This window comes from Sinocyclocheilus anshuiensis, unplaced genomic scaffold (genome assembly GCF_001515605.1).
Source record: "Sinocyclocheilus anshuiensis isolate Anshui unplaced genomic scaffold, SAMN03320099.WGS_v1.1 scaffold67, whole genome shotgun sequence".
Taxonomy (NCBI): Eukaryota; Metazoa; Chordata; class Actinopteri; order Cypriniformes; family Cyprinidae; genus Sinocyclocheilus; species Sinocyclocheilus anshuiensis.
Genome location: NW_015552546.1, coordinates 1,030,818 through 1,044,524, shown reverse-complemented (window position 1 = coordinate 1,044,524; position 13,707 = coordinate 1,030,818). Strand labels below are relative to the sequence as shown.

General features: G+C 38.1%; 1 protein-coding gene across 1 annotated transcript in view; it reads left to right on the top strand.

Moving 5' to 3' along the window:
* LOC107664210 (homeodomain-interacting protein kinase 1-like) overlaps nt 1-13,707 on the top strand; it is a 23,908-nt gene that overhangs the window by 2,362 nt on the left and 7,839 nt on the right. The window contains 11 exon segments of the mRNA XM_016454712.1: nt 192-423; nt 2,556-2,929; nt 5,744-5,867; nt 6,191-6,310; nt 6,412-6,498; nt 7,169-7,350; nt 7,470-7,563; nt 7,663-7,909; nt 8,035-8,153; nt 11,286-11,408; nt 13,234-13,391. Coding sequence (XP_016310198.1) covers nt 192-423; nt 2,556-2,929; nt 5,744-5,867; nt 6,191-6,310; nt 6,412-6,498; nt 7,169-7,350; nt 7,470-7,563; nt 7,663-7,909; nt 8,035-8,153; nt 11,286-11,408; nt 13,234-13,391 — 1,860 coding nt within the window.

Here is a 13,707-nt window from a genome sequence, read left to right as displayed (position 1 = left end):
TCATCATCCACATCCAGTCAGCGTGGAAAAGATACAGGCTCCACCTCTCTGACATGTGAGGGCTATCAGAAACAGGGCAGTCTGAAGCGGAAAAGTGAGGAGGTGGACAGCAGCGACAGCGTGCAGATTTTGGAGGAGCTGTCGGCTCCTGTGCTCCCCAACCGTGTGGCCGGAGGTGGAGGCAATGCCACGGCTCATTCCACATCCACCACCAAGAGCAGCAACTCCCACAGTGAGGGCGACTACCAGCTGGTGCAGCACGAGATCCTCTGCTCTGTCTCCAACAGCTACGAGGTGCTGGAGTTTCTCGGCCGGGGAACATTTGGACAGGTCGCGAAATGCTGGAAGCGTGGAACTAATGAGATTGTGGCCATTAAGATTCTCAAGAATCATCCGTCATATGCCCGCCAGGGTCAAATAGAGGTGAGCAGTTAACCAGTATCAAAGTCTTTCCCAATCATTGTATTTTAGTGCTGTAAATGACTGAAGCTCCTTTGTGCCTTAAGTGTAAATCAAGAAATAAATAAGAGATATTAAGAGATATAAAGCTGCAATTATGAGAATTAGTCATAAGTGTGAGATATACAGTTGCTCTATCAACAAAAATATACAGTTTTTAAAAAAAATATATACTGTTGCAATTACGGGAAACCGTCACAGTTATCAGATATACATATGCAATTAAGAGAAATAGTCGCAATTGTGAGGTAGGCCTATGTCACAAGTAGCAGTTGTGAGATATATAGTTGCTTATGAGAAAAAGTTTAAATTGTGAGATATACAGTCGCAGTTGTGAGATACTACGTCGCAATTGTAAGATACATAGTCACAATTACGAGAAATAGTTGCAATGGTGAGATGTAATCGCTATTGCGAGAAATAGTCACAATTTTGAGATATACAATCACCATTACAAGAAATAGTTGCAGCTGTGAGATATACAACTTCACAATTGTGAGACATTCAATCACTATTACGAGAAATAATCTTAATTGTGAGAATATTTGAAGAAATAGTCACATGTGAGATATTCACTCACTATTACGAGAAATAGTTGCAGTTGTGAGATGTACAGCTTCACAATTGTGAGACCCACAATCTCTATTAAAAGAAATTGACGCAATTGTGAAACATTCAATCGCTATTACGAGAAATAGACGCAATTGTGAAACATTCAATCGCTATTACGAGAAATAGACGCAATTGTGAAACATGCAATCGCTATTATGAGAAATAGTCACAATTGTGAGACAGTCACTATTACGATAAATAGACGCAATTTGTGAAACATTCAATCGCTATTACGAGAAATAGACGCAATTGTGAAACATTCAATCGCTATTACGAGAAATAGACGCAATTGTGAAACATTCAATCGCTATTACGAGAAATAGACGCAATTGTGAAACATTCAATCGCCAATCGCTATTATGAGAAATAGTCACAATTGTGAGACAGTCACTATTACGATAAATAGACGCAATTTGTGAAACATTCAATCGCTATTATGAGAAATAGTCACAGTTTTGAGGCATACAGTCACTATTACGAGCAACCGTCGCAATTGTAAAACATTCTGCATTAAAAACAGATGAACGCACATGTACATATACTGTTCCTGATCGGGGTGAAGTTCACTGGATTTTGTTCACAGAGTGATAAGAGCACACATTTTAACATATTATTTTATTATTTAATTAACACTCAGTATTTTAACTTAAGCGATGCAAGCCATGCATACAGCGCCGGACATGGGCAGATTTTCTGGTACGCAAAACAAATATTTTAAAGGAATTCCTTAGCTTATTGCCATTACTGTGGCAGCCAACAACAGCACAGCTTAACCCTGCGCTCATTTTTATATTTAGCTTTATTGAAAAAGTTTAAATTCAGTCCATCTTTTTATCCCGTTTTAAGATTGATTTCTATGGAGACCGGCCGTAGCTGTCGGGCAAGATGGCGGATAGCAACGGCGGCACTTAATAGCCGCGTTCTGATTGGTCAGATTGCCTGTCAATCAAGCTCCCTGTGAACAATCGCTATTACAAGAAATAGTTGCATATGTGAGATATGCAATAGCTATTATTAAAAATAGTTGCAGTTGTAAAATATACAGTCATTATTATGAGAAATAGTCACAGTTATGAGATATGCAGTCGCTGTAATGGTGAGATATACAATAACTATTTGCCAGAAATAGTTGCAATTGTAAGATCGGACAAGTCGCAATTATGAAAAATAATCACAGTTACAAGATATGAAGTTGCATTTGTGAGGTGCTAAGTTGCAATTGTGAGATACACAGTCACAATTACTAGTATTAGTCACAATTGAAGGATGTACATTAAATAAAAGTTGCACATACAGGAAGTACAGTTTTAATAATTTTTACTTTGAGGTGGAAACAGACTTCTGTAGCAAATACTTATAATTAATATCGGACTAATGCAGTGATAAATGTAATGCATCTATTTCTAAGTTTGCTATTAATCATCAATCAAGTGCTTGATACAGATCTATTTAAATGTAATGAACTCAATCCTGTCCGATTAAAGGTGGGCATCCTCAGCCGTCTGAGCACAGAGAATGCAGACGAGTTCAACTTTGTGCGCTCTTACGAGTGCTTCCAGCACAAAAACCACACGTGTCTGGTGTTTGAGATGCTGGAGCAGAACCTCTACGACTTCCTCAAGCACAGCAAGTTCAGCCCACTGCTCCTCAAATGTATCCGGCCGGTCCTGCAGCAGGTTGCCACGGCGTTGCTGAAGCTGAAGAGCTTGGGTCTCATCCACGCTGATCTGAAGCCTGAAAACATCATGCTGGTGGACCCCATCAGACAACCCTACAGAGTCAAAGTCATTGACTTCGGTTCAGCGAATCACGTCTCGAAGGCGGTGTGCTCAACCTACCTGCAGTCTAGATACTACCGGTAAGGGATATTTGATGTCAAAAGGAATGGACAAGTGGTTGTACATTTACATTTGTGCATTTAGAATCTAAAGCAACTTAGTGCATCCAAGTTACATTTTACTAAGCGGCATAAGAATGTACATACATTCTAAACAAATAAAAGCAAATGCAAGATAATTATACTAATGTTACAGGCATGAATTTATATAAATTCATATTGATATGATACTATTATGTGCATAAAAACTATTAAACTCCCTTAAACCCTAATACTGAGTTTACATTTAGATATAGGCATTTGGCTAGTTTTAGGGTTTTATTTGGATATAATGAGAAATAGTCACAATTGTGAAACATTCAGTCGCTACTTCGAGAAATAGTCACAATTGACCTATCGGTAAGCCCCTTCCCTCGAACGCAGATGAGCCAATGGCAGTCGAGTATCAGTTTGCACGTAGGGTTGGGTATCGAAACCCGGTACCAATATGGCACCGGTACCTATATAACCGGTATGTACTAGAACCGAATCCAAACACAGATTTCGGTGCCATGCCTGAGCGATCGATTGAAATATTTGTCCTCTGGTTCTCCGAAACGAACGTAAGAAGCATCATCACTGGCACCGCACGTGAAAAATAATTTCCCGACTGAGAAAATGCATGTGAACTCAAGTCGGTCTAACACTAGCATTCTCTATTCTTTCCACTTATTTTCTTTTTATTTATTATAAATAATGACCTTCTAACACTAGCATTATCTGTTCTTTTTCTGTTCTATTGAATTGTGGATTTTCTGTGCGAGGGCGCCCTCTGGCGTCCAGTATGAATGAAACAGACATCATGTGTTTATAGTGCTAATGGCCAATCCATCATTTTTTGGGGGGAATTTTTATTTATTTATTTTTAGTTTAAGTATCGGTTTAGGCACCGGAACTGTTTTAAAAGTATCAATTTGGCACCGGTATCGAAAAAAACCCAAACAATACCCAACCCTAGTTGCACGGGGAGCAGAACTCGGACATCTTTAGGTTTCAGCACCATCGGTTTTATGGTGTTTATGCTGCAAAAATGGAAAAACGATGTGCCTGGGGTACTTGTAACACTGATTCCAGGTATTCCGAGTGGATAGGCAATAGGATTTATTTTATTACATTTCCTAAACCCAAACAAAACAGAGCAAAATGTCCCTAAGCATTCAACCCCAATCCCAATGAAGACAAAAACTTTAATTTTCTTGTTGTCATACTCTCATTAAGTTACAATTTTAATCTGCTCAAGCAGAACGTTAATGTCATCTTGTGTTTCAGCAAGGTATCTCTGGCTAAAACTAACGTTAAAGTTAGTGAGTCAATGCTGTCGGTACAAACCTAAATAGCGGGCTGTTCTCACATCATGTACAGTGTAGGTCAAAAACACATAAATGAAGGTCTACATTTCAGTGCCTCTCCATATGAAAATGGTTAAATGTTAATTAATTTAATCGTACCCTGCGATACATGAACAGTGTTGGTCCTGCGTGTTGTCATCCGCGATTGTGACGGCCGTAATATACAGTGGGTACGGAAAGTATTCAGACCCCCTTCAATTTTTCACTCTTTGTTATATTGCAGCCATTTGCTAAAATCATTTAAGTTAATTCATGATTCTCATTTGCTCTGACATGCACTGTGAGCTGTAAGGTCTTATATAGACAGGTGTGTGGCTTTCCTAATCAAGTCCAATCAGTATAATCAAACACAGCTGGACTCAAATGAAGGTGTAGAACCATCTCAAGGATGATCAGAAGAAATGGACAGCACCTGAGTTAAATATATGAGTGTCACAGCAAAGGGTCTGAATACTTAGGACCATGTGATATTTCAGTTTTTCTTTTTTAATAAATCTGCAAAAATGTCAACAATTCTGTGTTTTTCTGTCAATATGGGGTGCTCATTGTAAGAGAGTGAGCAGCTCCATTTTTTTTGTCCGAGGGAGCAACAGTAACTAAGGGGGGCGGGGCTTACCGATAGGTCAATTGTGAGACATACAAGTAACTATTACGAGAAATAGTCGCAATTGTGAAACATTTAATCGCTATTACGAGAAATAGTCACAATTGTGAGACCTTCAATGGCTATTACGAGAAATAGTCGCAATTGTGAGACATTCAAATGCTATTACGAGAAATAGTCGCAATTGTGAGACCTTCAATGGCTATTACAAGAAATAGTCGCAATTGTGAAACATTCAAATGCTATTACGAGAAATAGTCGCAATTGTGAGACCTTCAATGGCTATTACAAGAAATAGTCGCAATTGTGAAACATTCAAATGCTATTACGAGAAATAGTCGCAATTGTGAGACCTTCAGTGGCTATTATGAGAAATAGTCGCAATTGGGAAACATTCAAACGCTATTAAGAAAACGACTTATTTTCGTTCTAAAAAATCATAATATTTCTTCAATTTAGTTTTTAAATATTAAATAAAAATGTGTTTTAGTACTTTTTGGTAATTACACAAATTAAAAAAAAATCTGCATTTGATGATAATTTTAAAATGACCAAATATCCATATATATGTCTATCACTAAATAATGTCTTCACATGTCTTCATCCCTAAATAATTTGTTTACTGTAAATCATATATATATTTTATTACATACTGGTAAAAGATGTATAACCTGAGTGCACTGTAAGTCGCTTTGGATAAAAGCGTCTGCTAAATGCATAAGTTAAGTTATGTATCTCCCTACCTGTAATTCTCCCAATCTAATACACTTTATAAAAATATCTGCCAGTGAAATGAAGCTAATTTATTCATTAATGTGTTGTAATTTGCCTGTTGTGGTGTAGAGCTCCTGAGATCATTCTGGGCCTTCCTTTCTGTGAGGCCATTGACATGTGGTCACTGGGTTGTGTCATTGCTGAACTGTTTCTGGGCTGGCCTTTGTATCCAGGAGCCTCAGAATATGATCAGGTCAGTAATGAGGTTTTGTTTGCTTAAATTTAATCAGTTCTGTGCTAAATCAATTAGTTTTATTCAAAATTCAATTGAGAAGGCTATTAATAGATTTGGAAAGCAACACAAGGGGTCGCTAACACTTATGATGAAGAGTCATGCCAGTACCGATAATCTTAAAACTGACAATACTGGCTGAAATATTAGTTTATTACTAGTAAATAATCATATACAGCAAATACAGACTAGTTACCTTTCTCTGCATATACTACTTGGCTACAAACATCTGTCCATCTGTGAAAAATGGGAGTGTAATCTACATTTAATGTATATCTCTACAGATTCGGTACATTTCCCAGACTCAAGGTTTGCCAGCTGAGTATCTCCTAAGCGCTGGCACTAAAACCAGCCGTTTCTTCCACAGAGGCCCAGACTCCAGCTACCCTCTCTGGAGACTCAAGGCATGTCCCACTTAAAGCACTGCTGTGTATTTTATGTCCAAAGGCATCAGCGGTCAATTCATGATTGAACGCTTTCCTCACTGATGTTTTTCTGTTTTTAGACTCCCGCAGAGCACGAGGCAGAGTTTGGGATAAGGTCCAAAGAGGCTCGCAAATACATTTTCAACTGCCTTGATGACATGATGCAGGTAGTGCTATATGTTCAGTAATTTGTCAAAAACTCACTTATGTATATATATATATATATATATATATATACACACACTTTTATTCAGAAAGGATTCAATCTTTTTTTAAAGAAATTAATATTTTTATTTATAAGAAAAAAATGGAAAACTACAATAAATTTAATTTTGAAATATATTCAAAAAGAGAAAGAGTTATTTTAAATCTAATAATATTTCACAATATTGCTGTTTTTACAAAAATTTTGATCAAAGATATGCAGCCTTGGTGAGCATAAGAGACTTCAGGATTCTTTTAAAAATGACTTCTTTTGTGATTGGATAAGCAAGGTGTTGAATATTAAATAGGCACTGATTGGTTATCCAATCATAAAAGAGGTCATTTACATATTAAATTCATGGTACAGTTGCAAAACAGCCTGTTAGTTTCTGAGTGTCAGAGTAAGTAAATGAGCATGTAAAACCTAATTATGAGTGAAACCTTGACTAACTTAATGAATAAACAGTTAAACTTCATTTAACATGGTCAATGTCACAAATCTTTTTTGATTAGTGACCTTAAAATAATGCAGGATCTTAAATACTTCCTTATATCTTTGATTGATTGATTTTTTTTTAAATATTGAAACTTATTATATTGCCAGGTTTAAGTTAGTTCTTTCTCACACTCCAGGTCAACATGACTAACCTGGAGGGCACAGACATCTTGGCGGAGAAGGCTGATCGGAGGGAGTTCATTGACCTGCTAAAGAAAATGCTAACTCTAGACGCAGACAAGCGGATCACGCCCACCAAGACCCTCAACCACCCATTTGTGACAATGGCTCAGCTGCTTCACTTCCCACACAGCTCACAGTAAGCCCTGCTCTGCTGACGAGTTGATTATCTACATATAATGTAGATATAATAGCCACATCTCTCCCAGTACTCCTCTGATGACACTAACACTAGTGCCGCCCTCTCTTGTTGTGTAGTGTAAAGTCCTGCTTCCAAAACATGGAGATCTGCAAGCGCAGGTGTACGGCCTTCGACAACAACAAGAAACTTAAATGATTTTAGCAAATGGCTGTAATATAACAAAGAGTGAAAAATTGAAGGGGGTCTGAATACTTTCCGTACCCACTGTACATGCTATATTAAGATCTTTAGTGCTATTTCTGTGCTTAGTCAATGTTGTTAAGAATCTCCCTCTCTTTCCGTAACTGCCAGATGGCCTCCACGGGGGGCCAGTCCCTGTCTCTTAGCAGCAACGTCCCTTTACTGAACTACCAGCCTGGTCTATACCAGCAGGCCACTATAAATATACCAGGCTTGGCTCAGCAGAGTGTGCCATTGCAGGCTCGCCCTACTCAGCTGTGTGCCCAGACAGAGCCCTTCCAGCAAACCCTCATTGTGTGCCCTCCTACCATCCAGGGTGAGCCTGTACCTGACCCTACCTCTCTGTCCAAACCCACTTCTCCCTACACCCTACCCTCCATTCCTTTAGACTCACACCGCTTCCGAATGCATGAACTGAATCACTCATGTTTGATTCCCCAGGGCTGCAGACCTCCAATAAACACGCTGGATATCCAGTGAGCATGGATAACTCTGTTCCCATAGTGCCCCAGAACCAGTCCACCCAGCCTCTACACATTCAGCCCAGCATGCTCACACAGGTAGGCATCATGTTTGTGTGTTATCTGTTTCTCCTCCTACACTGTTTTATATGATCCTTGTTTCTCTGTTCTTGTGATTTCCTCACTGTTAGCATTGAGTGTTTTTTTTTTCCTAAATCACCTTTTTACTCAGTAATGTGCAACAAGAATTACAGTGAAGACTAAAAACAAAAGAGGTAGTTGTTTTAAATCCTTTTTAGTCTGTGTCTCAGAGCGGGTGTAACATGAAGTGTAAACAGCCTTTTTCCAGGAAAATATCATCATCAGCTGGCATTTACGTTAAATATAATTAAAACAGGATCATTTCACATGCACACTGCATTTAACAAACATCAACATTTCTGTAATCTGATCTGTTGAAGTTATAGTTTTTGTTCGCACTGCTTACCATGCATAAGTTTGGGGTTGGTAAGAAATTTTAAATGTTTTTAATAGAAGTCTCTTATGCTCACCGAAGCTGCATTTGTTTGATCAATAATACAATAAAAACAGGAATATTGTGAAATATGATTACAATTTAAAATAACTTTTATATCTGTGATGGTAAAGCTGTTTTCAGTGTCACACGATCCTTCAGAAATCATTCTAATATGCTGATTTGCTCCTCAAGCAACGTTTCTAATTATTATCAGTGTTGAACGCCATTGTGTAGATTAATATATTTTTGTGGAAACCATGATACATTTTTTTCAGGATTTTTTGATGAATAGAAAGTCTAAAAGAACAGCATTTATTTGAAATATTTTGTGACTACAAATATCTCTGCTGTCACTTTTTATAAATTTAAAGGTTTACTCCACCCCTAAATGAACATTTTGTCATTAATCACTTACCCCCATGTCGTTCCAAACCCGTAAAAGCTTAGTTCGTCTTTGGAACACAATTTAAGATATTTTGGATGAAAACCGGTGTTGTGTTGAAGTCTGTTCCCCCTATGTTTCCCCTTAGTTTAGTGTTCCCGTTCCCGCATACAGAGCACGCGCATGTGCTTGTTCCAGGTTGTGGCTAGAAGGGATACAGCAAAAACCAGAAGCTAACAATAAATTGAATTTTCTACCTATTAGATTGTGTTTCATTAACGTCTACACCTACCCCAACCCTAAACCTACCCCTTACAATAATGCAAAAATAGTAATTATTGTTGTACAGTGTGAGTGTGTATATAAAATATATAATACAATAATATTTTATGCTGTGCTTTTGGAGGTATGTGGTACCTATTTACTGCTAAATTATTAAACTACATCATTAGCTTGCATATCTATTATGTTTTCATATAAAGCAATCACTTAAATGATGATCAAATTTAAAATGTCAAATTTGAGTTGTATCAGTGCACAGGAACATTGGAACGAGCACATGCGCGTGCTCTGTACGCTGTTTGTGTAGCGGGAATGCTAAACTAAGGGGAAACATAGGGGGAACAGACTTCGACACAACACCGGGAGGCTTGTGACTGTCCCATTGACTGCCTAGTAAATTACACTGTCAAGGTCCAGAAAAGTATGAAAGACATCGTCAGAATAGTCCATCTGCCATCAGTGGTTCAACCGTAACGTTATGAAGCGACGAGACAGTCACAAGCCTCCCGATTTTCATCCAAAATATCTTAAATTGTGTTCCGAAGACAAACGAAGCTTTTACGGGTTTGGAACGACATGGGGGTAAGTGATTAATGACTGTGATTAATGGGGTGGAGTAACCCTTTAATGCATCCTTGCTGAATGAAAGTATCCATTTCCTTCAAAAAAAAAAAAAAGTTAAATACTGAACCCAACTTGCTGACCCCAAACGGTGTCATTAATCACTTACCCCCATGTCGTTCCAAACCCGTAAAAGCTTAGTTCGTCTTTGGAACACAATTTAAGATATTTTGGATGAAAACCGGTGTTGTGTTGAAGTCTGTTCCCCCTATGTTTCCCCTTAGTTTAGTGTTCCCGTTCCCGCATACAGAGCACGCGCATGTGCTTGTTCCAGGTTGTGGCTAGAAGGGATACAGCAAAAACCAGAAGCTAACAATAAATTGAATTTTCTACCTATTAGATTGTGTTTCATTAATATTAACACCTACCCCAACCCTAAACCTACCCCTTACAATAATGCAAAAATAGTAATTATTGTTGTACAGTGTGAGTGTGTATATAAAATATATAATACAATAATATTTTATGCTGTGCTTTTGGAGGTATGTGGTACCTATTTACTGCTAAATTATTAAACTACATCATTAGCTTGCATATCTATTATGTTTTCATATAAAGCAATCACTTAAATGATGATCAAATTTAAAATGTCAAATTTGAGTTGTATCAGTGCACAGGAACATTGGAACGAGCACATGCGCGTGCTCTGTACGCTGTTTGTGTAGCGGGAATGCTAAACTAAGGGGAAACATAGGGGGAACAGACTTCGACACAACACCGGGAGGCTTGTGACTGTCCCATTGACTGCCTAGTAAATTACACTGTCAAGGTCCAGAAAAGTATGAAAGACATCGTCAGAATAGTCCATCTGCCATCAGTGGTTCAACCGTAACGTTATGAAGCGACGCGACAGTCACAAGCCTCCCGATTTTCATCCAAAATATCTTAAATTGTGTTCCGAAGACAAACGAAGCTTTTACGGGTTTGGAACGACATGGGGGTAAGTGATTAATGACTGTGATTAATGGGGTGGAGTAACCCTTTAATGCATCCTTGCTGAATGAAAGTATCCATTTCCTTCAAAAAAAAAAAAAAGTTAAATACTGAACCCAACTTGCTGACCCCAAACGGTAGTGTATTATCAGCCAAAATGTTTGTCTTGTTTAGCTTTACATGACAGTGAATCAGAACGATAAGTCAAAGGCAGGCATTTATTCCATTTTTAATATGTGACTTTGGAAGACCTCTGAAAGAAAAGGGTGAGATTTCAACAAAAACAGTCAAGTTGTTAAAATCAGGTTGTTACGAGGCGGCTAGTGAGTCGCTGTCTTTACTGTCAAATGATATTGATCTGTTTTGTATTTGACATCATTTTTCTTCATTTTGTCACTATTACAATGATGATGGTGGTGGAAAGTCTTGGCGAGTTACTTTCTCCGTCAGCTCAGCCAGCGTGTTGTAACCGTTCCACCCTTTCCTCCATCCTCAGTTCCTCCACACATCCCTCTATCCCTTCCCCAACCAGAGCAGCAGCACGCCGCTGACAGTGGCCTCCCTGCCTCTTCCAGTGGCCTTGGGCTCTCGGCGTCTGGAGCAGAATGCCACCATGCTGGTAAACCTGCGCCCTGCAGTGTGACAACTACTTCCTCTTCCTTTTTTCCTCTTTTTCTTTTACCTTCTTTGCATGTTGCATTTCTAGGCCAAACTTCTGAATTGAATGAGATAATAAGATAGTGTACCAAACAGCTATTGCCAAGAAAATGTTTTTTTCTATTGAGTTGTTTTCATGGGCTGCATGCAAAAACAATACTATGCAACCAGTGTAGTGTAATTCACAACAAATGACTCTTATGAGCTAGTTCTTCTAAATTGTTCAAAAAGAAAGAAATGAAATACGCTGTGTTTTCCGCCAACTGGCAACCCGGGGTCCCGAAATACAATTGGGTAAACTGGCAGTGGGCGGGTTTCACAAACCAAAACAGAGACCGACATTCCTGCCCGGAACGCACATTTTCAAAGGAGAATAACTGACTGTAGCATTGTTTTTCAGATAAACAAGTATGTTAACTTAGCATGTTTCTTAAATATCTGCAAACATATTATGGTATTTTTATGCTTTAGTAGAGTCAAAAACTTACAAACAGCACCTTTAAATAATAATAATGCAGTTTTTATAAGTGCTGTTTTAATTTAATATTAATAATTTAGATAGATTCTTAAAAAATTAAAATAAAAACAAAATATAATTTATTTAAAAAATTACAGATATGTATATATAGAAGCATTCTCATGTGCATTTGTGTACATGCACAGACTACAGTTCTGACCGAAAGTGGCACAGCAGGTACCTAATGTAAATTCTGTGCACATTGCTGTTACTCTGTGATGTTACGAAGGCTGCTGTGATTTGAAGCTATCAAATTAATTGATGTGATTTGCTATTTGCCCTTATTTCTTTAGGAGTTTTATGGTGGAAAGTGGCTGTTTTAGATTTGTTTTCTTCTTTCTTCACCTATCAATCATGATTTAACAAGGCGTTTTTCTCTTGGACTCGTGCTGCATCTGTTCTGGGCCCCAGAGCTCTATCCAGTGAAGCATGGCTGCTTGACTCTATGCAATCCAAATGATTTCTCTTTCCACAGACCCACTCCTGTGGCAACAAATGTCTCCCCGTTGACTCACTCTCCTTTTTTCCTTCCACTGCTAACCAGTCCTTTCCTCTCTATGCAGATAAATTGGACTTGTGTTGCTTTGGTAATCACTTGAGTTAAATTCCCTGCGCAATTGTTATTATTTTCTTGTGTATTTTGCATCTATTCTTCTCTTTATAAAAGGCTGATCTGCTCAAACTCTATCATGATTTTCTGACTCCCATTTCCCCTTTAAGCATGAAAGATTCACGATTAGTCAAGCAACATAATTGAGATGAAAATTGAAATTGACTTTCTCACTGTGTTGTTTTGTTTTAATGAAGTTCTGCATGATTTTAAGAGCTTGTAGGACAGGATCTGCTTTTCATGTATGACAGGAAGAGATCGAACGCAGACAGACTGAGCGTCGCCACACTGAATGTGCTCATTATGCATCTGTCAATCAAAGTGCATCAATGTTTTAAAGCCTGTTTACACCAAGATTCACCGCAAAAAGGAGCTATATGAAAAGCAATTGTTGACAAAATGGGAGTGTGTGTATTGCATATTTATACTATACCTGCCCAGCACCATTTTATTACAAAAGCCTTGCTATTATTGATACAAGTTCTCCTGTATTGTCATAATTCAGTTTCTTCAATCACAGTTCACCTGTTTGGACATTAATGCTCTGGAGTGTTTTTCGAGTGTAAACAGGCCTTGTTACCCCACATTAATAGAAAGGAAAATAGATTTGAGTTTCTGACTAAATGGTTTTGTTCAGTTGTCATTGTGTATGTGTTTTAGCAGGGCTGGCCAGCAGGGACCCAGCAGATCCTCATTCCCTCTTCATGGCAGCAGATGTCAGGCATGACCATGCACAATCCCAGCCAGCCTGTGCTTTCCAACTCACCCATGGGCTCTCTGCTCTCGGACAACACCACACAGCAGAACAGTAGCTGGAGGTTAGAAACGCCCCTACAGCAGTTTACACTTGCAGTTTTACACTTCAGGTTCTGTTGCAAACCTGGATTCATTCAACCATCAAGTCTGCTTTGTGTAAAAGCCTTACTACGGTGCTGTGCTCGAGTATGAATGCACCTGGGGTTTGCGTTAAAGGTGAATCTCACAAAACCTGTCAAAAGTATCACCTCAAAATCAAAATATTATTCATAAAAAATATATATATATAATTATTATATATATATATATATATACATATATATATATACATATATATATATACATATATATATATATATATATATATATACATATATA